We start from the raw sequence: 25,761 nt of genomic DNA, 5'->3' as shown, positions 1-25,761 counted from the left end.
CATAAACCACACTGAATATGGAGGACCTTCATCCTCCCCTGCTCAATTGGTTTAGAGTTCTTGGAGCAATAGTTTTATGCTAATATTTCCCTAAAATCTAAAAACAGAATTGGTAAGAGGAAAAACTGTGTATCTCCTCAGAGACTCAGAAAAAAATATAGAACTAGGAATGCATGAAGTCTCCTGGCAAAGCAAGACTTAACAAGAAGAGCATCAAATGTCTCAACTACAACACAGGTGTCAGGAAGGCAGAGAATTTAAAAAAAAAATAAAATAAACAAACAACAACAACAACAAAAACTACAAGCCTTACATAATCCAACACAGGTTTTATTGAGACTTTTCATCAGGGATTCAGATACTCAAAAAGCATATGCTTTGCTCTAAACTTTAAAAACTTAAAAGAAGAAATGAACCTACACACCTGCCACAGATGCTAGGCAGAGAGGGGTACAGCTGAAATGTGGGGATGCATAGATGGAGGAGAGATGGCTTCCAACTGTGGATCAAGGAAGGACCCCTGGAGGATGTGACATCTGAAATGCATCTGATGATCAATTACATCTAACCAGGCTGACACTGCTGACATCCTGTTCCATTCAGAGTTGAAGTCACAGAAGCCCGATCAGAACAACAAATCCGGCAAGATTACATTGAGCATATTTTGGTAAATGATCATGGAGCAGAAATGAATGGAAAGTTTTAACAAGATGAGTAGAAGTGATGTCATCACTCTGTGGTGTTCAGGTGTACCCTGGGTCCTCACTTCAGAGGGACAGCACTACAGGGAGCGTCACAGTGTGTCCTAAATGAACAAAAATATAACTGATCTTCATAAGGTGTAGGTGAGAATGGAGGAGAAAATAGAAATGTGGATGAGAGGAGAAGAAAAAGTCAAAAAAAGAAGAAAAGACCATTGTGGGGGAGGAATGAACAGAACAGATGGATACAAAGAACTCACCAGTGTTTCCTAAACCAAAATCCAAGACCTGTCAGAAGAGCCAGGGCCACTATCACTGCCAAGAAGATCAAGCCCAGGGCACTCTGAGGTGCTGCAGATTCAAGTGGACACAAGGATGTTGTTTCAAAATTAATCTACAGATCCTTTATTTTAAATCCTTTTGTTCTTTGAATTACATATATATATATATATATATATATATATATATATATATATATATATATATATATATTTCTTTTTTGATTGGGAATTTGTTAATCCCAATTTTTTAACCTGGTCCTCATGCTCTGCTAGAAGAAAACCACCCATCTCCAGCCTGGGTCCCAGCTCTTACCACCCCAGTAGAGGATGAGGTCCTGCCCTCCTAGGCTGCTGTGCTTCACCCTGCAGGCCAGGCCAGCCACCTCCCCAGCTGCCACATTCAGGGTTGCTTGAAGATACCACGTGCCATCAGCATTGGGCAGGATGTCGCCTCTCTGAGTGCCCAGCTGCTCCTGCCCACCTCGCATCCACATCACCCACACAGGCTTTGGGTAGAAGCCAGACACGTGGCACACCAGCAGCTGACGGCCTGGTCCAGGGCTGGGGCCACTGGACAGCCAGGCCTCAGGCTTCACTGCAAAGGACAGAAAACACATCCAGACACAGACTTTAACATACACTGAGAGGCTCAGAACTCCACATGAGACTACATGGATATATACTTCCCCCTTCTGGAAATGTCACTCGGTATCCTCTTTTTATTCCAAATTTGACTTTAAAATAGAAAAAATTCTTTGAGATGGGCTACAAGACTGACCTTGACGTTGGAGATAAGCCTTCCCTGCATCAAGAAGAGACAAGGCGAAACGCGGGCAGGTGTCACTGAGGAGCCTATGTGCCATATGCGTAAGGACTTGGTTCAGATTGAGTATATTGCAGGCTTTCTGGGCCTTCCTTCCACCCTTGGGAGATGGTGACCATGTTTTATTCTGGAAGCTCATGAATTCATGTCCTTGGATAGCTACCTGCTTCAAGCCTAGGAAGCCCTTCGCAGAGTGCAGTTCACAGCCTGCTGCCATCTGCATATCAAAGGGATCTGGGGAAGAAGAGTAATGAATTAGAGGAGAAAAGAAAGAAAAGGGAGAAAATGGGATGAGATGAGAACAAAAGACAATAAAAACAAAAGGGAGTTTTTGGAGTTTAAGAGAAAAGACCCAAGTGTGGTTTGACCAGAGGTTCACAGAAAGGGGAACTGGTAGGATCTGGAGGTGGAGGAAGAGATGATAAGATGAGGAAGAGAGGGAATTGTTAAAAGATGATAGTGATGGTGTGGGGGAGATAGGCCTTAATGTGAGAGAGCTGAGACTCTAACAAACCTGGGAGAATGTATCCATGGCCACTCTGACAGTTTACACAGGGATGACTGAAGAGATTAAATGGGAGAGAAAATTACCCTTTAAGGAGTCACCCAACAAGTAAGGAAGCTGAAGGCATCTGATTGAAGACTGGGGAAAAGGGTGGCCACAGGATGCCTCTGAGGGGAGATAATGAAACACAGCCCTGCTGTCAATCACAGAGCAGGTCACAGTGGCAAAAAACAAACAAACAAAAAAAACCTGAAGTTTTTGAAGAATCTGGCTCTGTTTATCACATGTGCCCAGGGTGTGATTGCAGTTTTATGCTGAAGAGAGTAGAATAAGTTTCAGAGTTGAGTAGGCTGTTACCCTGAGGAATGAAAGGTCACTAAGATGCCCACCCCTCATCCCTTTATTCTCCCCATCAAGGGAAATTAAACTCACCTTTAAACATTAATTGAGAAATATAAAATCCTTGATGTTCAAGGAAGTATGACTGGTACAACCTTTCCAGATCCATCCACTCCTTATTACTGATGTTGCCCCTGGACCAGGGATACAGGAAAATGAAGACACCCGAGCTGCTGTTCCAGCTGTGAGTCTGCACCTGCCCCAACCAGCCTGAGCTCAGATGTACCCAGGAATGGTTGTGAAAGGTTGATGTCTGGAGGAGATGGTAGGAGACAGGCTCCTCAAACCCTGTGGCAAAATAATAGATGGAATAGGCAGAAATGTGACATTGGGAGGGAGAGACTTGGGAAAGTCTCAGAATCTGGAAAAGTGGAGAGACACCATTACCTTAGCTGACATCTGCTGGCCCCCCAGGGTCCCATGCTCTTTCCACAGCCTCCATGAGAGCACAGAGGGCTTGAGTAAGGACACGCAGAATGGGGCCAGCTTGGTTGTCTCCAGGTATGTGCAGGGGAAACTACCATCACCACATACACACACACACACACACAGAGACACACACACACCTGGTCAGATGCCCCAGTTCTTACCAACAGCACTGTCACCTCCTGGGAAGAGAGCAGCTAGCAAGGGGAGTAGCAGAAACAGCATGGCCCTTGCAGATGCAGATGCAGATGCAGTAGTTGTCCTTTGATTTCTGTTCTAAATAAACCTACCCCCACAGATGTCTCTTTTGACTTCCTTATTCAACCAAAAGACAAACCTCTTTCGCCTGAAACAAAGACAATCTGCTCCCTCCCCAAACCCTGAGCACCTACTCAGTTTCTCATTTCCCCAGCTATTCTGACTCCCTGCCCAGTCTTCCAACTTCTCTCACTGTCACGAATTTCCATCCTGGTCATCTTCCCCTAGTTCAACTGCTATGGAACAAGTCTTGTGTGGCTCTGAAAAGTCCCTTACCTCTAGGAACACTTTTATTGCTGGGTATGGAACCCAGGATCTTAAGTGTTTCTCTTATTATAACAATTGAATTATTCCCCATGTGTTCTCTTCACTGTCCCATCCCCCACTCCACCTCATTCATATCTCTGACATCACTGATCACTTTATTTCTTTTTGCAAAAGCCCCTTGGATTGTCCTCTGAAACAGTATCACCTACTGAGTTTGTGGATCATGTATCCAGGGTTGGCTCTGTGGGACATGCAGCCAAACTAGTAACACATTTAATTCTCTGTGATCACCACCTTGAATTTTATAGTAATTTATTTTAATATGGGTTTCAATGAAACTTGCATGGAGCTCATAGAAGCCTCCTCAGCTTATGAAGGGTTCTTCCTCCCACAGCCTCACTTACATGCTCAGCACTCCTCCACCTGCTCCTCAGTATCTCAGACCATGACAACTCTAGAGTCTTTCTATCTACCTCTATCCTGCCACCACTGCACTGACCATGTCTCACTGAAGGCCCCTTCTGTCATCAACCTCTACCATTATTTTATGCATTTCAGGCACAATTGGAGAAGGGGACATACACCTAACAGTGTGTGGGCAGAACTTAGGTGCAGCTATCCTATTCAATGTCTGTACCAAATTGTTTTGTAGCCGGTCAGGGTGAGCCACTTGCCCACTCTTGTTCCAACTATCACATGCATCTCCATGCAATTTGGTTCCAATTTCTCAGTGGTTACCCATGTACAAAGTATTGGGGTGACCATTGGGAAAAGGAAGATTAACTTCACCCTTCAGTCCAGCACAGGCAATTAGAATAGCTGGGGCAGCAGGAACCAGGCAGCCAATGGATAGCTTGTCTAACGTCATGGAGTGGAGCCCCCAGGTGGTAAGAATTCCTGCAATCATCCTGAGAGTATCTCTGTGCCCAAGGGATGCAACACTGGGAAACTAAATAAAAACACAGAGACATAACCTTTCATAGAAATAAAGAAGTTTTGTATGTTAGTACTTTTAAGAGCACTCCCACCCCTACCTTTTGAGCACAAACCTGCTATGATCTGAATCTTTATGTCTTCCCCAAATTCATATATTGGAATCCTAACCACCCATGTTATGGTATTAGGAGGTTGGCCTTTGAGAGGTGATTAGGTCATGCAGTTTCAACCTCAGAAATGAGATTAATACTTTATAATAAGGATGCCCAGAGAGACCAAATTACCCTTCCACCATGGAAAAAATATTCTGAAGGAGCCTTTGATGAACCAAAATGCAGGACCCTTTACAAACAAAATCTACCTTGATTGTGAACTGTCCAGACTCCAGAAAAATAATTTTCTAGTGGTTATAAACCACCCAGCATGCTGTGATAGCAGCCAGAATGAATAGGACAAGTCTCCATATTTTCATTTTCCCCTGGATCATACAAAATATATGACTGCTGCACTTGAGTGTAAAGTGGGGAAAGCATGGAGAAGACAGGTGGTTTAGAGTAGAAAAGAGAGGGAAAAAAATTAACTAAATAAGGAATGCGATTCTGGGACCAAAATGTAGTGAACTGATAAGAGAAACAAAGGATATAACAGAAGCAGGAGAGGGAGGAAGAGGTTAGTGAGCATTTTGCTTCTGTGACCAAAGGACCTGAAAAAAAAACAATTTTAAGTAGAAAAAGTTTATTTTGGGTCTCTGTTTCTGAGCTCTTAGTCCATAGATGGTCAACTTCACTCCTCAGGGCCCAAGGTGAGGCAGGACATCATGGCAGAAGAGTGTGGCTGAGGAAAGCAGCTCTGCACATGGCCACCCAGAAGGAGAGAGAGAGAGAGTGAGAGAGAGAGAGAGAGAGAGAGAGAGAGAGAGAGAGAGAGAGAGAGAGAGAGAGAGAGCTATACTCATCAAGGACACAATATATACCCCAAAGGCACACCCCCAGGAACCCACCTCCCCAGCCAAAGCAGATACACTCAGTTAGTCCCTATCTGGGGATTTATGCACTGATTGGGTTAAGGCTGTCATGACCCAGTCATTTCACCTCCAAATTTCTTGTACTGTCTCACACATGAGCATTTGGGGGACAACTCATACCTAAACTAGTGGAGGGGTAGAAGAATTCAAAGTTACTTTCCCCTTTACTGTCCTCTGGTAGAGTGGCTCCTGGTGAGGATGCAGGTAGCAACTGGTGCTTGGGTCAGAGTCCCACTGAGGATCTGCAGCTCCCCAGTCCACTGCACCCCTGAGTGAGCTCTCAGCTGTGGAGGGTGAAAGACAAGGTCTGAAGAGGAGAGAGGAAAGGATGGAGACCATTGGGAGCTGCCTGGGGGATGCTGAGAGTGGGGGGATCTGAGAGAGAGCAACACTGTAGGAGAGAGTCAAGAGACAAAATAAGTGGGAAGTGATCAGGACCAAAATGAAAGAGAACATCTTTGGCAGAGGAGATGTTATAAAGATCACTGATAGTGGTATGCTCCATTGTCGCAGGAAAAGATGAGGAAAATCCAGGTGATTGGGACACATGCCAAATAGAACTCAGCCAAGTGGGATGATCCAGCTATCCCAGGGGCATCCAGACTTCTTCCCTTTGTCACAAGTCTTTCCCTCAGGATTCTTCTTCTTGAATCATCATTGCTTAGGGAACAAGCATGCTTATGTTCTTCTTAAAATGTCTCCTTGTTTCTCTCCTCCATGCCACCAAACCTCCTGATTTTCTCCTTCCCCACACAGCTTTCCTCAGACCCAGACATGAACTCCCCTCCCCACACAATCTCACTTTGCCATCTGTCTGCTCCCACCTCATCAACACAAACCTCAGCTTCCCTCCTGAAAAACCCCCTGTCTGACATAACCCTTTGCAAGGTCATTGCTTAGCATCTGGGCAGCCATCTTAAGTGACAGCCGCCATTTTTCCATCCAAGGGCCTTTCCAGGAAAAGCTCACCACTCCCTCACACCAACCCCACCCTTAACTACCCACATTAGAACCCACCTGGCTCTAATCCTTGAGCCTCCCCCATAAAAGTCTTGAGCCCCAAGCCTGTATTGCCTCACTCTTTTATGGAGAGATGGTCTTTATTTGTCAAATCTGACAAATAAACTCTCCTGTGTATCTCTGCCTGGTCTCCATCTTTTATTTCTTGCTCCCCTGTCTCCTGGTTCCTCACTTTCCTTTCATTGTTGCCAAATCCAGGATCAGGTTCCTCAGTGTTCTCGCTCCCCTCTTTGAGGTTCACAGAGCATCCCCAGGCCCTGATCCCAACACCATTGTGAAACCAGGCCCTCCATTCTGCCCAATACCCTCTCTGCACCCACCACCAGACATTTCAGGTAAGACCCCTGTCTCTGATTGACTTAAATGACCTATAGGTCCCATAAAGTGACCATTGATTGTCTGGCACTCCCAGAGTTACCGTGTGGTTGGGGGGATCCCCAGCCATGTTTTCAAAGCTATAGCTGATCCCTACTGTCAACCAGGTCTACAGGTGTTCTTTCATTTGGGTCCTGGGTTTTGAGAAAAAACCCACCAAGGGTGACTGGGAGTTGTTCCTGGTGAGACCTCTCAGCCTTGGGTTACATCTCACCAAGCACAGGTCCTCATCCATTCCTTTCCATAGTCTCTCAGGCTGCCTCCTGGCTATCCTAGGGACTCTCTTTCTCACCCCAGAATTAAGCTCCCCAAAACTTATTCATTTGTGCAATCAGATCTGGCCTCAATATCCTTTGGATAAGGACTCTAAATGGCAACTTAACGGCACTCAGATCCCGATGTTATCCAGGATCTTTTCAACTATTGTGAGTATTTGGGAAAATGGAAAGAGATCATACATTCAGGCTTTCTCCTCTCTCTAAGCCCTCTCTCTGCAACTCTTGCTCTCCCACACAAGTCTGCTTAGCTCTAACCTCCCCTCTCTGTCTAATGAAGCCTCTTCAGCAACTGTCCCCTCAGCCTCTCCACCCTTCTCTCCTCCTGCTGCATCACATGCTCATGGGCTGCCACAGCCCAACCTGCATCTCTGAGTCCTCTATGCAAGGTGGCTGGAGGAGTTGGTGTAATCCAGGTTCACGGGCCTTTCTCTTTGTCAGATCTTTCACAGATAGAAAACCTGCTTGGGTCCTATCTTGTCTAACACCCTCCTGAGCGAGAAGTACAGGCGGGTTTGGGAGCAAGCTAGAAATTATGCTGATGAAGTAAAACCCTTCAGCACTTTGAGATCACCTGACCAAGACTTTATTACAGTACATTAATCTTGACCCTGAGACTCCAGATGGGAGACCTACTTTTTTTCCAAGAGTTTCCCCAATATTAAGACCAAACTAGGGCACCTTGAGAGGGGTCCCATAACTCCCCAAGCTGAAGTTCTGAAAGTAACTTTTAAGGTGTAACAGAGAGATGAGAAGGCCCAGAAGCAGAAATATCACATGCTTGCTCAAGCCATTGTACAGCCTCAGCATCTGTCCCTGGTTCCACTGGGCCATAAAAGGTTCCCTCAGGACCACCCTAACCCTGTTAGAGGTGTGGTCAGATTGGTCACTAGTCTCTTTCATGTCACAAGCCTCTAGGGCCCTTGTCCTAAATGCCATCAGAAGGAACACTGGGTTGCTGACTGTCCCTGAGCTCACAGCAGGCCCCAGACATCCAGCCTTTCTGGTTCCCCTTTCAAACTCATGGGACTGGCTACAGAGGACAGATGAGGCCCAGGTCTCCACCACCGGACCACTACCATTACTTTGTGGGAACTTAGCCTCTTTCAGGTAGGCCTGTCTCCTTCCACCTAGACACAGGGGCTACATATTCAGTACTCCAGGAGTTCTGGGGGCCTACCACTCATCCTATGAAACCTTACCAGTCATGAAAACATCTAGCCTTGTTTGTGCCTTTGGTTCTCTAGCTTTTACTCACTCCATTTTGGTCATTCCATGGTGCCCTGTCCCTATTATGGGAAGGGACATCCTCACAAAGTTTGGAACCACACTTTCCTTCTCCCCTCATATATGCTTCCATCTAGACTCACCTGCTGCTCCCTTGATCCTCAACCTTACCTTGGAACAAACCCTGTGTTCCATCTGCCAGTGCCTTCCCATTACCCCTGCCAAGGTGGACCCTACTGTCTGGGATGTCTCAAGTCCTTATATTGCCTGGCACCATGAGGCCATTCACATCCATCTCAAAAACCCCTTCCATTTCCTGGCCAAATCACAATACCCACTCTCCTGACAAACACTCCTACCCTGACAGCCTATCATTGAAGCCCTCTAGCAAAAGGGATTCCTTAGACCTACTCATTCCCCTTGCTTTCCCTTCCTCTGCATAGAGCAGCCCCTTAGACTTCTGCTTAGCCCAGGTATGTGTTGATTAGTCCTGGCCACCTTTCTTTCATTGGTATCCAGGCCCAGGCCCTCCCATTGGTCTTGCCTCTGGGGATTTGAGCTGCTTTGGGACCCTGGCCTGAAGGCCCAGGATAATCATCACATACCTTCTTCCATTCACCCTGCGATTTTATTGGGACTTGTTCTGGTTTCTTCTCCCTATGCCTTCTTCCAGGCCTGGTGACCAAGTGACTCTTCTTGCCCTTCCATACATCCAAGTGCCTCTACAGGTGCTGCCCCTGACATCTGACCATGGGTGGCTTCTCATCTATCCCTTCCCTTTGGCAAGTTCACTCTCTGGTCTTGGTTCTCAGCTCCTCAGCCGAGCTCATGCAAGCCCTGGCCAGGCAACCAAGACGCTCTACTGGGCAAAGCCTGGGACTATGGAAATAGCAAGTGATGACCCCCTTCTCTCAGTCCCCACAAGGCTTCAGCCCTGGGGACAGTGAATTCTGTGGGGATGACCACTTTTCACTCCTGTCCCCTCTATAGTTTCTGCCCCCTACTCTGGTTTGGCCTAGAGATGGGAACAACTGACTGTAGCCACTCCAACATGCCAACTCACCATGGGGAACTCCCAATCCAAAAATCCCACCTTCAATCTCCACCTACCTGTCTTCTCTTTATTCAGCCTCCCCACCCCCTTCCAGTCTAATTCTTCCCAGTTCTCAAGGTCTGTAACTAAGGCTCTCAACTTCTCCAGGCATTTTCATATCCCTTACCATCCCCAGTCCTCTGGCAAGGAGGACATTTAAATTGGACTAAACTCCTTCCCTTGGCTCTTCTTAGATTACAGGCCCTCCAAAGAAGCCACTCAACACCTCCCCTTTTCAGCTTCTATATGGATGGCCTACCTTCCTGCTCAGCTCACCGCCCTCTGATTCTCCACTACCTCTATTTTCTCATCTTTTCTGTCCCATTCTTGCATACATTAAGAACATTCTTTGTGAAAACAGTGATGCTGTTCTGGCAAAGCCTAGTTCTGCCTCTTCCCCTTCTCCCACTGTGTCTCCTGGTGCCCTGGTACCTTTTTACCCTTCAGCAGGCCCTCCCTCCTCCTCTCAACTCTTCACAAAATGGACTGGACTCTATCAGGTCATTCTTACCACTCCCTTGGCGTCCCACCTTGAGAGCATCTCATATTGGGTTCATAATTTCCATTTAAAATGGGTTTCTCTGCCCTTTACACAATGACACCCGCAGGTCCTCCCAAGCTGCATTTCTCCAAGGCCAGAACCCCCAATCTTCCTTCAGTCTCTGAGAGCCACGAGGACACTGCAGAGCCATGAGTGCCCTCCTTCCCTTTTTTTGTGTTTGCCCTCCTCCCTCATTCTAACCATACAATCCCAGCTTCATTCATTAGCTTCTGCAGAATCAAAGGGGCCTTGATCTTCTTATTGCTGAAAAAGGAAGACTTTGTCTGGAGGGCTATTTTTATGTCAATCAATCTGGTATAATAAAGGACAAGATAAAACAACCCCAACAGGATCTTGAACACCTGAAACAACATCTCTCCTCTGCTGAAGAATGGCAACTAAGTAACCCTCTTCTACAGTGGGCACTTTATGTCCTGACCTCTCTCCTTGCCATAGACCTTCTGTTAATGCTTTTCCCCCTGCATCATTAGGGTTATTCAAGACCACATTCAAAGGATTTCTAACCAAACCATGAACCAGCTTCTGTTATAGGACTTTCAACCCCTCACCAAAATTGGGCCATCCAGAGTCATCATCAATGGGCACCTCCTGACTATCACTAATGCCTCAACCCATAACAAGGGTCCAGACTCTGTTTCTTCTCAGCAAGAGGAAGCTACAGAAGATTGATGTAGGCTCACCTTTCACTGCCCACATTCTTTTCTGCCCAAGGCTGTTTCACCACTTTCTCATACCAACCCCCCCCTTAAACCAACTGCATTAGGACCCACCAGGCTCTGATTCCTGAGCCTGTCACTAAAGAGTCCCCAAATTCAGGCCTGTATTGCCACTCTTTGTCTATGGAGAGGTGGCCTTTATTGGTCAGCTCTGACAAGTAAACTCTCATGTGTTTCTCTGCCTGGTCTCCCTCTTTCATTTCTTCCTAGCCTTTCTCCCAGTTCTTCCCTTTCCTGTCACCCTTCCTGCCTGTACTGGGCTTCTCCTTTCCCCTCCCACACTTCCTCAACTTTCTCCCTTGCCCTTCCCTACATAGAGACTGTTTTTTCTTTCTTTCACAGAAAATTTCTTGCAGTAAAAGGATATTCAGACTGAGCTTCATGGTGATCTCCTAAATGAGACACCTGCATTGAGTTACCCTGGCCTCAGTGTCCCTGTATTTAAAATGACTAGAGAGAACTAAATATTAGCTATTAACCCTTGTGACTCTGATGTTCTGTGTGACTTGCTGTTTTTCCATCCCTTCCCATCCAAGTGTCCTCTTTCACCTCTATTTCTCAGGGATTCAGAGCTCTTAGCCCATAGATGGCCAACTCCAGATCTCAGGGCCCAAGGTGAGGCAGAACATTGTGGCAGAGGAAAGCAGGTCTGGACATGGCTACCAAGAAGAAGAGAGAGAGCTGGACTCATCAAGGACAAAATATATACCCCAAAGGAACAGCCCCAGGATCCCACCTCCCCAGCCACATGTTATCAGCCTGCACTCATCTCTCAGTTAATCCCTATCAGGGGAATTTATTTCCTGATTGGGCTAAGGCTCTCAATCATTTCACCTCAAACCCTTCTTTCATTGTCTCACTCATGAGCAATTGGAGGGCTCCTAATATGTAAATCATAACAGTAGAAGAATGAAGGGAGTAAATTATAAAAAGAAATAAAGAAAAACCCCAAGTTCCTTTCCCTCAATCTTCCTCTGGTAGGCTGGCTCTGGTCAGGAATACAGGTAGCAACTGGTGCTTGGGTCAGAGTCCCACTGAGGATCTGCAGCTCCCCAGTCCACTGAACCCCTGAGTGAACTCTTAGCTGTGGAGGGTGAAAGACAAGGTCTGAGGAGGAGAGAGGAAAGGATGGAGACCATTGGGAACTGCGTGGGGGGGCTGAGAGCTGGGGGAGCTTAGAGAGAGCAACACTGTAGAAAAAGTCAGAAGACAAAATAGGTGGGAAGTGACCAGAATCAGAAAATTGTGTGCTCCAAGGTCACAGGAAAACATGGGGAAAAGCCAGCATGAGTAACATATATGCTGATTAGAATTCCATCCAAGGCATCCCAGCCACCCTAAATTCATCCAGGATGCATTTCTTTTGAATTTCTGTTCGTGAATCATTGCTGCTTAGGCTACAAGCATGCTTGTGTTCTTCCTAACATGCTAGATATTGCTCCCCTGCACACCACCACGACTCCTGAATTTCTCCTTCCACACCCAGCTTTCCCCAGAACTCAGATGTGAGCTGCCCACTCCACATGATCTCATTCAGCCCTCTAACTTCCCACCTCACCAACACCAACTGCAATTTCCCTCCCAGAGAAACCCACATGCCAGTCATGACTTCCTGCCTGCACTGGCTCCTTCTTCCCCTCCCACACTTCCTCTGGTTTGTCTCCCCTTGCTGGCTCCCTGCATGTGGCCTGTGTGGTTTTGGAACTACACAGTGAATTTCTTGTAGTGAAAGGAGCTTCAGGCTGACAGTCAGGGTGACCTCCCCCCGATGGGACACCTGCTTTGAATTGCAAAGACCTTGTGGTTACTCTGGCCTCAGTATCCTTAGATGTAAGAGGATGAAAGAGAATGATGGAGTATCAGCGGGTATCCCTTGTGGCTCTGATGTTCTTTGTGACATGCTGTGCTCCCCTCTCCTCCCACCCATGTGTCCTCTTCCCCACTCTGCTCCTCCCTCCTCCCTTCCCACTCCCCCAGGTTTGCAGTGTCCTTCTTCACTTAGCTTTTCCCTCAGCTCCCAGGGCCTCATCTCTGCTCTCTCACTCCCTCCTCTCAGTTCAGTCTAACCTCCATCCTTCCTCCTTGACTCACTTTCCAAACCTAGAATGTTAACTCATCACATGGCTCCTGGAATCCTCTGTGTAAATAGAGAAGACACAGGATGATATTCTTCGTCAGATGGCCCACTACATAACTTACAAGACATGCCAGTAGAAAACACCTGGAAATGTGAGATGATATTTTAATCTCTTTTAATTGTAGAGCTGCATTTAGGGTGAAATAAGGGAGTCCTCTTGGGAAGAAAGCAAAGACGTAATGTATATCAGGAGGGGCAAATAGGATTTGATACCAGTGTATGAAAGATATTGTCATATCTGGGTTTCCTAGGGGTTGGGCTGTTTTAGTCTCTTGAATCTGAAGTTGAGTTCTTAGATCACAGTTGGAAAGGAGGTTTCTTGCATACCCTTCTGTGACAGAATGAAATAGAAAAACATCACCCAATTACATAGGAAAGGAAATTTGTCTATCAACTTATTCAATGTGGATCTGCTTTGGTTTTTCTTCTGTTTTTCTCATTCTGAGAATTACAAATAACTTTTCTGAGTATTGGGTTTTGAAATAACTACTTACATAATATTGGGACAAATATGTAGTAAAATAAAAATAAATTTAAATTTATAATATTTCTATGATACCTGGTGAAATTTAAAGCAAAGCTCATCAAGAGAACTCCCTCAAACAAACTGTGAAGAATACCCATACAGAAAGCCTTTCTTAGCATTAGGCCATAGTGCAAATCTAGAGGGAAAAAAGCTAAAATATAATCTAACATGAATGGAAGTTGTCAGACAAAACAAATATTTTATTTCCGCCTAAAAATCTCACAGAAAGAGAATTACATTTGAAATGCTTAAAGTTATGAAAAGAAATCATAAAAAATAAAAAGACATCTTTTAAAAAGTAAAATACCACGTTCATTTGTAAAGCAAATTTAACCTTGAAAATAACTCTTATTGCTATGATTATATAAAAAAATTCAAAAAAGTGAATTAAACAAGAAAAAGTGAAATAAATTTGAAATATTTCTGAAGCAGATGATCTGAAAAGTTTCTTCTAATGTAATACAAGATAAAAACCTATTGAAAATGAAAAGGTATCAAAAGATATGAAGCTTAGCTAGGTGAGGTAGTCCTGCCATTAATCCCAGCAACTCTGGACACTGAGGTAGCAGGTTTGCACATTTGAGGAGCATGGGCAACTGAGTGAGATCTTGTCTCAAAAGAAATAAAATGAAAATGTAGCTAAGTGGTAGACTGCTTCTGGGTTAAATTCCATACCAAAAAAAAAATAAATTGAAATAAAAAGATTATTGGGAATCCCATTATAAGTACAATAAGGATTTCATAAAAGAGAAAATACATAATCGTTAGAGGATTTATTTAAAGAAATTTGACAAAAAATTTCCAGAATTAATGATACATGTCAATCTCAGGATTAAAAAAAGGCATTCATTATAGAGGTCATTCACCACTTTTGCTAGATTGAGTCCCAAGTTTTTTTGTTTGTTTGTTTTTTAGAAATTAGAAAATCTACTCCATTCATAATAGCCCCTGCTAAAAATAAAATACTTGGGAATCAGTCTAGAAAAAAGAGGTGAAGGAACTCTACAATGAAGACTATAGAACACTAAAGAAAGAAATTTAAGAAGACCTTAGAAGATGAAAAGATCTCCCATGCTCCTGGATAGGTGAAATTAATACTGTCAAAATGTCCATACTACCAAAAGTGCTATAAAGGTTTAATGTGATTCCTATTAAAATCCCAGTGACATTCTTCATAGAAGTGGAAAAAATAATCATAAAATTTATTTGAAAAAATAAGAGACAAGAATAGACAAAACAATTCTTAGGAGGAAAATTGAAATGGAAGGCATCACAATACCAGACCTTAAACTTATATTACAGAGCTATAGTAACAAAAAATGGCATGGCATGGGCACCAAAACAGACCTGTAGAACAATGAAGCAGAATCAAAGACACAGACACAAACCCACATAAATACAGTTATCTCATACTAGACAAGGGTGCCAAAAACATTTTCTGGAGAAAAGATTGCCTATTCAACAAATGGTGCTAGCAAAAGTGAAAATCCATATGTAGCAAAATGAAATTAACCTCTATCTCTCACCCTGCACAAAAATTAACCCAAAGTGGATCAAGGACCTAGGAATTCAACCAGAGACCCTTCCTCTAATAGAACAAAAAGTAGGCCCAAATCTTCACCATATTGGCTTAGGAACCAATTTCCTCAACAAGACTCCTAAAGCTCAAGAAGTAAAATCCAGAATTAATAAATGAGAAGGAGTCAAACTAAAAGGCTTCTTCTCAGCAAAGGGAATGATTAATAATGGGAAGAGAGAGCCTTCAGAATGGGAAAAAGTCTTTACCACCTGTACATCAGCTAGAGCATTAATCTCCAGGATATATAAAAAACACAAAAAACTTAACAAAATCAACAACAAAATAACCCAATCAATAAATGGGCTAAAGAACTGAACAGACACTTCAGAGAATAAAAATTACAATATATCAACAAACACATAAAAAAATGTTAAACACCTTTAGCAATTAGAGGAATGAAAATCGAAACTACTCTAAGATTTTATCTCACTTCAGTAAGAATGACAATTATCCAGAATACAAGCAACAATAAGTGTTGGCAAAGATGTGGGGAAAATGATACAATCATATACTTTTGGTGGAACTACAAATTGTTGCAGTCAATATGGAAAGTAGTATGAGAATCCTCAGAAAACTGGGAGTGGAACCATCATCTTACCCAGCTATCATACTCCTCAGTTTATATGAAAAGAACTTAAAATCAGCATACTATAATGATACAGCCACATCAATGTTTACAGCAGCTCAATTGACAATAACCAAGCTATGGAACCAAATTAGGTACCCATCAAAAGATGAATTGATAAAGAAACTGTGGTATATAAACACATCGGAATATTCTTCATCCTTAAAGAAGAATTAAATTAAGCCATTTATCAGTAAATGGATGGAGCTGAGACTCCAATGCTAAGTGAAATATGCCAGTCCTAAAGAACCAAAGGCTAAATGTTTTCACTGGCATATGGATGCTAATACACAATAAGCGAGGGTGGCTAGGGAAGATTAGAAGTACTTTTGATTATAAGGAGGAGGTATGGGGTAGGAAAAATAATAGAATAAATTAGATATTATGATCATATGTGCATACATGATTACATGACCTATGAAACTCTACATCACGTACAAGCAGAAGATTGCAAAGTTATACTCCTTTATGTATAATGTGTCAAAGTGCATTCCATTGTCATGTTTAACTAATTAGATATTTTTTAAAAATAAAGTGAAAGAAAATGTGCTACATATAAATATTTATGATTGATTTTTTATGGTAAGTTCCATTCTATTTTATATGACTCATTCTAAATATAAAGGCTTTCAAAATAAACCAAATAAGTGAACATATCAAGTTATGAAAACCATGTGATTAAAACCTTTCAACATAGACTGTGGTATTATTCATCAAATCAGCTATGAACTTACAAACACATATGGGTAGCAGTATCCTACCATGAGCGGCTCTCAACTTTTAATACATTTTTCAATCTACTTAAATTATAATATTTTTGGAATCTCTAGTGAATCACCATTTATTTTATGTCAAGTGAGAAAATAGTTGTCTCTTTAACAAAAAAGCAAAACATAACAATAAAATCCACTTAAACAAACCACAATGGAAATAAATGATCTACAAATATATGCAACATTATGGATGAACTTTGCAAATTTAATAATTGACAAAAGCAAATCCCAGAAAATAATAGACTATATAGTCCATTTATGAGAAAAGTGGGCAAAAATTATGCTATTAAACATCAGAATAGTGTTTAACATTCAGAACAGGAACAAGTTGAAGTTTTGGGGTGATCATAATGTTCTGTTTCTTTATCTGTGAATGATCAATTTATGAAAATTCAGTGTGGTGTACATGACTAATCTTGCATCATTTTTATACCTCATTAAAACATTCAAAATTCTGACAAAAATAAAAATAAATTTAAAAAAAAAGAAAAAAGTAAAAGCTTCAAGGTAAAGTCAATGAGTCTGATAAATAATTGTAATTTCCAAAGTGAAGAAAGAAAGTCAAGAGACGTGGAAATTAAGAATATAAGACAAATGTAAAACAAAGCTATTGTTTGTACATTTATTTCTTAATAACATTCAATCTATATCTACTGAATACCAATGATTAAATTCAACACAAGGTTAAAAGAACAGAAAGATAAAAGGCAAAACTCTAGAGAAAAGCACACATTAACCAATCATAAGTATAGCATATCAGAAAAAGTGCAGAGGAAAGAATGAGAGCTTCACTGAATATGTTTTATTTACATGATGACTGTTTACATGCCTTGCCCACTGTGAGCACCAGAAGTTGGGCTGAAGTAATCAGGTATAGCCAAGGTAGTGAGAACACATACACACTCATGAGAATATCTCAACTGGTTTTTAATTCAGAAATTTATGAGAATGTTAGAGAAGATTGAAGTTGAACCTACACACTAAACACCACATATGATGTCTTCGGAGTTCACGTATTAACTTCTTACTCCTCGGTAGAAAGCTGATGAATATAGACAAGTATCCTGTGTTAGCAAGTTTTCCATCACTATAGTGAAATACCTCAGATAATTAATTGTCCAAGAGAAAAAGGTTTCTTTGGCTCAGAGTCTTAGAGGTTCTAGCCCATATCTGGTAGCCCCATCACTCTGGGTCTAAGGCAAGGCTGCACATCATGCAGGGAGAAAATGGCAGAATAAACTCCTTACATCACAATCCAGGGACCAAAGAAGAGGAAGACAAAAAAGAGAAAGAAGCAGAGATTCTACAATACTCTTCAAAGGCAAGCTTTCAAAGACCTAAGGACTTTACCTCCCAGAATTTCCACCACCTCCCATTAAACCCACCCTGGTAACCAAACATTTAACACTTGAGCCTTTGAGGACTCACCCCTTGAAGATCCACCACCTCTCAATATCTTTACATTGGGGACCAAGATTCCAGCACATGAGCCTTTGGGGACAAACCACACCAAACCTCAGCACTGCAATGTTCTGTTTCTTGACTTGGTTTCAAGAAACCCATCAACTTTGCTGCATTGAAGTTGAATGTAAAATTGTCTTTTTAAATTTTATATATTTGCTTTATGCCTTATCTGTTTTTATGTTTCACAATAAAATATTTTTAACCACCACCACTAGAAAAAAAGGAAATTTTCAGTTTGGGTCTGTATTGCACTACCATTCTCTAACCACATATTTCTGGTTTTATCTCAAATAGGTCTCTCCAGGTCATGCTTTCTCTCATATTCCTGGACTTTTTGGGTGACATACAGAGGGTCTTTATCAATTCCTGTGCACTTGTCTAAGCTGTTATATTTATTGATATTGCTGGGATTTTGCTCTACTCCAAATGTACTCTAGAAAATCAATGACCCTTGGTCTCTTCAATCCCTAGAATTTTTCATGCATGGTGTACAAATAAAAACTGTATTCCCAGCAATAAACAACATGAATGGCAGGAATACTCCTTTGTATTCTACTACCAATAGCCTCTAAGAAAAATTTTAATGATGTCACAAGCAAAACCACACAGTTTTCTTTAAAAATTAAAAACAAAACAAAACAAACAAAGAAAGCCCTCAATATTACAGACATCATTCTCCCCAAATTCAGTTACATATATGTATGATTTAAATAAAATTCAACAGGTAAGTATTTCCATGAAAGTTGACAAATGAATTCTACAAATATTTAAAAGCAAGGAGGGAATCAAGAATATCCAAGATATACTGGAAAAAATACAAAGTAGGAAAGGTATTATAATGCTTATCAAGATTTATTATAAATCTAAATAAGTGAGACAGAGTTTCATCAATAAATGTATAAATATACAAAATAAGCAAAGAGAATAAGGAGTCCAGACCATGGAGATAGAGAGATAGATAGAGATATGATATACCACATTGGGGGCCTGGGGGTTCTGTGGAAATCTGTGCAGCTGTATGCTGGGACAGTAGGAACACTGCAGATCTCCACTTGACTCTTTCACCAAAAGGAAAAGTCAGTCTTGGCTTTGAACCAATCCCGGTGGGACAGAAAACACACACACACACACACACACAATACAAGAAAGTTGTTACTGCATATCAATGCTATAGTTTACTGTTTTGTTGTCATATAAAAAATTGATGTCAGTAATATGGCAAAATAGAGAAGCTTATCACTATTCCCCCTGAAACACACACACAAAGAATATACAACTACATTCAGAATGGGGTGACTAAGGAACTAAGCCAGAGATTAGTAGAAAAGTAACACGATCCATGTAATACACAAAAACCAAAGGTAGCAACGTGAGTCACCCTGTCTCTCCCACACTCTGTCCCACCTGGATTGACCAAGATAGACTTCTTATGGGGAAAAAGTAAGCTGGAGATTCCCAATGGTCCCATTGCCACCACAGATGACTGTGCAGGAAATTTCCACAGACGTCATTGACCACAAACAAAATGTGTAGAGTTGCCCAAAGTACACATGATTGTATTGTCACAGAGTGGGAGTCCCCATTGTACCTTCTCCAGTCACTATGATCTAGGCTGGTGCCATCTTAAATTTGGACCCACTGCTAGAGTTTGTCCTTCCCTATGGCCTAGTAGTCACAGTGTATTGGTGTACTTTCAAATTTGCCATCATTTCCCCATGATAACCAGGGTGGATATACAACACAATCCCAGCTACTTGGAGACCAAGCCAAGAAGAAAGTCCAAGACTTAGCCTTCCAAGCCCAGATGGCACCCTACAACCCAGGGAACAAGTAGCCTTGAAATTAAAGAAAACACATAAACAGGAAAGACTTCCCATGCTCATGAACTGGAAAAATTTAGGTTGTTAAAATGTCCTTATTGTTCAAAGTAATCTACAGATCCTGTAGTCCCCAGTAAAATACCAATGGGCATTCTTCACAGAGATACAAAAAGGAGTCCTACAGTTTATATGGAAGCAAAAAATACCCCAAAGAGCCAAAGCAATCTTGAGCATAAAGACAAAAGCTGTAAGCATCACATACCTGATTTCAGGACACACAATAAGGCTTTAGTAACAAAAACAGATTGGTATTGGCATAAAAACAGACACCCAGACCAACAGAACAGAGTGGAGTTCCCAGAAATAAACCCACATACCTCCACCCACCTGATTCTCAAAAAGGCCCCTAAAACACATATTGAAGAAATGCTTGTCTCTTCAATTAACAGTGCTGGGAAAAGTGGATATCCACATGTAGAACACAGAAACTGGACCCCTATCTCTGAACCTGTAAAAACTCAACTCAAAATGGATAAAGGACCTGAAATTTCAAACTAACAGAAAAAAACAAGAGAAATATCCCAGGAAATCGACAGAGACAATGATATTCTGATTAAAACTCCTCAAATTATAGAAAACAACAGCAAAAATTGACAAATAAAATAACATCACATTGAAAAGCTTTTGTACAGCAAAGGAAGCAATCAACAAAGTGAAGAGACAATGTACAGAATAGGAGAAAATGCTTGTCACCTATGTATCTCATGGAGGGTTAATATTAAGAGCTATAGTAAAAAAAAATGTCATGGTATTGGCAACAAAATAGATTTGTAGACCAATGGTACAGAATAGAAGACATAGAGACAAACCTACATAAACATGGTTAGGTCATACTAGACAAAGGTGCCAAAAACATTCACTGGTGTTATAGTCTGTAAACAAGTCAAAATAACACCTGGCATTTAGCCAGGGGAATGATAGAGTTCGTAAACAAGTCTGGATGATGTCTGGCATCTAAAGCCTGTTGTACTGCTGCTAAGACTTGCCCTTGTTCATTAATGTCTCTACATAATTTAATATATGTGTTTAAATCTTCATGTTTCCATGGTCTAATGACCTCTCTGCAGCAAAGATTTGCTTGGTCATAAGCCAGTTGTTTTATAAATGGCATTGCCTGTTCTGTATCCCCCAAAATTCTGGAAGCTGCTTGAATAAGCCTATCTACAAATTCAGCGTAAGGTTCATTAGTTCCTTGTATTACCTTAGATAATTGACCTTGTAAATCTCCATGCCCCTGTAAAGTTTTCCACGCCCTAACTGCATCTACAGCAATTTGTGCGTATAAGCCAGGATCATATTCAATTTGTTGCCATTGACCCTCATAAGGTCCTTTTCCTAACAACATATCTAGATTTCTTTGAGGGTAACTGGCTGCTGCATTTCACCTAGCTGTCTCCCTGCAAAATTCCTCATTGGCAACCTTCCATAACAAATATTGTCCTCCATTTAGCACAGATTTACACATACTAGCCCAATCTGCTGGCGTCATGTCCAAGTTGATAATGGATTCGACCATGCTTACAGTGAACGGTGCTTGAGGACCATAGGTTATTACAGCCTCCTTTAACTGCTTCACTGTTTTGAAATCTAAAGCACAGTGAATTCGCTGCCCTCCTGCTTGCTCAAGTACAGGGCATGCTAATCTTTGAGGTCCTGTCTCAGGATCCCATCTATCAACTACGGGGTTTGAGGGCCACTCAGCTATCTCCATAGGGGGAGCTGTTGGTTGAATTACGCCCTCTGGTGATAGAACAGTGTTAGTAGCAGCCTCCTGTTGTAGCTTTTTCCCTAATAGCTGTTTCTCCTCTAAGCTTTCTTCCTTTAAATTTTCTTCCTCTGTCTGACTAGCTTGAGAGACCTTCTCTTTTGCTTGATCTAAAATGTCTTTCTCCATGGTCTGAACCTCTAACAATTTACTTAACACTCTTTCAGTTTGTTTTTTACTAATTTCTAATCTGTTATAAAGATAACGCAACTCAATAAGATAACACAAAACAAAACCGAAACAGAATGAAACAAAAACGGAACAAAAAATCGTAACAATTTTCCTATTTTTTTTTTTTTTTTTAGGTTCCAATAGCATTGGAGAAATTTAATAATAGGTGGTAAGGATTAGATCAAAACATAGTCATATTTCAGCATCTGCCCTGTCCACTCATTCCCTAACCCTGGGCAACTGCTGATGTGTTTTCTGTCACTGTAGATTAATTTGCATTTCCTAGAGTTTTATGTAAGTGGAACTTACATAAAGTGTTTGAGGGTTCCTCTTGCTCTACATCCTCTCCAGTACTTGGTGTGGTCAAAATCTTTAACTTCAGCCATTCTAATGGGTATGTAGTGGCATTGCATGGTGGTTTTGATTTGAATTTTACTAGTGACTAATGATGTCTTCGAGTGTCTTTCATGCGCTTCTTTGCCATCTGAGTATCTTCTTTGGTGAAGTTATCTATTCCACTCTTATGCAAGTTTTAGAAACAGGATTGTTTGATTTCTTATTACTGAGTTTTGAGAATTCCTTCTATATTCTAGACAAGACCTTTATCAGATATGTGATTTACAGTATTTTCTTCCAGTTTATGGTTTGTCTTTTTGTTGACATATGGTTTTCAAAGTGTGTAAGTTTGTAATTTGGATGAAGTCCAATCTGTCATTGTTTTCCTTAAAGAAATCTTTGCCCAACCTGAAGTCAAAAAAATTTCCCCTTGAAGTTCTCTTTCAGAAGTTGTATAGTTTTGTGCTTTATATTTAGGTCTATGATCCATTTTGAAGGAATTTTTTCATGTGACCTAAGGCATGAATCAAAGTTTATTCTCTTTTTGCGTCTGGCTATCCAGTTATTATTGCACTTGTGTTGAAAAAATATGTGTTGTTTGCATTTATTACCTTTACATTTTGGTTAAAATCAACTGACCCTGTGTAAGTGGGCTTATTTTTTTATTCCATTTGGTTCTATTAATCTATTTGTCATCTTGTGCTCTGTTTTTGCTCTTGATTGACAAGGATTTTTACATGAATAAGAAAATAGAAAAAAATTTAAAGATGTGGTCAGCACAACTATGCATAGTAGTGGTTATTTTTTTTTATTATTATTGGTTGTTCAAAACATTACAAAGCTCTTGACATATCATATTTCATACATTTGATTCAGGTGGGTTTTGAACTCCCAATTTTACCCAAAATACAGATTGCAGAATCACGTTGGTTACACATCTACATTTTTACATAATGCCCTATTAGTAACTGTTGTATTCTGCTACCTTTCCTATCCTCTACTATCTCCCCTCCCCTCCCCTCCCATCTTCTCTCTCTACCCCATCTACTGTAATTCATTTCTCTCCTTGTTTATTTTCCCATTCCCCTCACAACCTCTTATATGTAATTTTGTATAACAATGAGGATCTCCCTCCATTACCATGCAATTTCCCTTTTCTCTCCCTTTCCCTCCCACCTCATGTATCTGTTTAATGTTAATCTTTTCTTCCTGCTCTTCCTCCCTGCTTTGTTCTTAGTTGCTCTCATTATATCAAAGAAGACATTTGGTATTTGTTTTTTAGGGATTGGCTAGCTTCACTAAGCATAATCTGCTCTAGTGCCATCCATTTCCCTGCAAATTCCATGATTTTGTCATTTTTTAGTGCTGTGTAATACTCCATTGTGTATAAATGCCACATTTTTTTATCCGTTCATCTATTGAAGGGCATCTGGGTTGGTTCCACAGTCTTGCTATTGTGAATTGTGCTGCTATGAACATCGATGTAGCAGTATCCCTGTAGTACGCTCTTTTAAGGTCTTCAGGGAATAGTCCGAGAAGGGCAATAGCTGGGTCAAATGGTGGTTCCATTCCCAGCTTTACCAGGAATCTCCATACTGCTTTCCAAATTGGCCGCACCAGTTTGCAGTCCCACCAGCAATGTACAAGAGTACCCTTTTCCCCACATCCTCTCCAGCACTTGTTGTTGTTTGACTTCATAATGGCTGCCAATCTTACTGGAGTGAGATGGTATCTTAGGGTGGTTTTGATTTGCATTTCTCTGACTGCTAGTGATGGTGAGCATTTTTTCATGTACTTGTTGATTGATTGTATGTCCTCCTCTGAGAAGTGTCTGTTCAGGTCTTTGGCCCATTTGTTGATTGGGTTATTTGTTTTCTTATTGTTTAATTTTTTGATTTCTTTGTATACTCTGGATATTAGGGCTCTATCTGAAGTGTGAGGAGTAAAAATTTGTTCCCATGATGTAGGCTCCCTATTTACCTCTCTTATTGTTTCTCTTGCTGAGAAAAAACTTTTCAGTTTAAGTAGGTCCCATTTGTTGATTCTTGTTATTAACTTTTGTGCTATGGGTGTCCTATTAAGGAATTTGAAGCCCGACCCCACAATATGTAGATCGGAGCCAACTTTCTCTTCTATCAGACGTAGAGTCTCTGATTTGATATCTAGCTCCTTGATCCACTTTGAGTTAACTTTTGTGCATGGCGAGAGGAGGGGATTCAGTTTCATTTTTTTGCATATGGATTTCCAGTTTTCCCAACACCATTTGTTGAAGATGCTATCCTTCCTCCATTGCATGCTTTTAGCTCCTTTATCAAATATAAGATAGCTGTAGCTTTGTGGATTAGTCTCTGTGTCCTCTATTCTGTACCATTGGTCCACCCGCCTGTTTTGGTACCAGTACCATGCTGTTTTTGTTACTATTGCTCTGTAATATAGTTTTAAATCTGGTATCGCTATACCACCTGATTCACACTTCCTGCTTAGAATTGCTTTTGCTATTCTTGGTCTTTTATTTTTCCATATGAATTTCATGATTGCTTTATCTATTTCTATAAGAAATTCCATTGGGATTTTGATTGGCATTGCATTAAACCTATAGAGAACTTTTGGTAATATCGCCATTTTGATGATGTTAGTTCTGCCTATCCATGAACAGGGTATATTTTTCCATCTTCTAAGATCTTCTTCTACTTCTCTTTTTAGGGTTTTGTAGTTTTCATTGTATAAGTCTTTTTTGTTAGGTTGATTCCCAAGTATTTTATTTTTTTTGAGGATATTGTGAATGGAGTGTTTTTCCTCATTTCCGTTTCAGAAGTTTTGTCGCTGATATACAGAAATGCCTTTGATTTATGCGTGTTGATTTTATATCCTGCCACTTTGCTGAATTCATTTATTAGTTCTAGTAGTTTTTTTGTAGACCCTTTTGGGTCTTCTAGGTATAGAATCATGTCATCTGCAAATAGTGATAATTTAAGTTCTTCCTTTCCTATTTTTATGCCTTTAATTTCTTTCGTCTGTCTAATTGCTCCGGCTAGTGTTTCGAGAACTATATTGAATAGAAGTGGTGAGAGAGGGCATCCCTGTCTTGTTCCAGATTTTAGGGGGAATGCCTTCAATTTTTCTCCATTGAGAATGATGCTAGCCTGAGGCTTAGCATAGATAGCTTTTACTATGTCGAGGTAAGTTCCTGTTATTCCTAGTTTTTCTAATGTTTTGAACATAAAGGGATGCTGTACTTTGTCGAATGCTTTTTCTGCGTCTATTGAGATGATCATATGGTTCTTATCTTTAAGTCTATTGTTGTGGTGAATAACATTTATTGATTTCTGTATATTGAACCATCCTTGCATCCCAGGGATGAATCCTACTTGATCATGGTGCACAATTTTTTTGATGTGCCTTTGTATCCGATTCACCAGAATTTTATTGAGGATTTTTGCATCTAGGTTCATCAGAGATATTGGTCTGTAGTTTTCTTTCTTTGAGGTGTCTTTTTCTGGTTTCAGAATCAGGGTGATGTTGGCCTCATAGAATGAATTTGGCAGAGTTCCCTCTTTTTCTATTTCCTGAAATAGCTTGAAAAGTATTGGTATTAATTCTTCCTTAAAGGTTTTGTA

General features: G+C 41.1%; 1 protein-coding gene across 1 annotated transcript; it reads right to left on the bottom strand.

Annotated features, from left to right (window-relative positions):
• Positions 1-762: 762 nt before the first annotated feature.
• LOC114079110 (T-cell surface glycoprotein CD1a-like) lies at positions 763-3,360 on the bottom strand. Its single transcript, XM_071618795.1, has 6 exons — positions 3,300-3,360; positions 2,743-2,997; positions 1,761-2,039; positions 1,299-1,577; positions 962-1,052; positions 763-805 (listed from the first exon to the last, which is right to left on the bottom strand). Exons 1-6 carry the CDS (start codon positions 3,358-3,360, stop codon positions 763-765), a joined length of 1,008 nt encoding a protein of 335 aa, XP_071474896.1.
• Between the last annotated feature and the right edge of the window lie 22,401 nt (positions 3,361-25,761).

Source organism: Marmota flaviventris, chromosome 10 (genome assembly GCF_047511675.1).
Source record: "Marmota flaviventris isolate mMarFla1 chromosome 10, mMarFla1.hap1, whole genome shotgun sequence".
Taxonomy (NCBI): Eukaryota; Metazoa; Chordata; class Mammalia; order Rodentia; family Sciuridae; genus Marmota; species Marmota flaviventris.
Note: the sequence above shows the minus strand (reverse complement) of the source record. Positions and strands in the feature narration are given on the sequence as shown.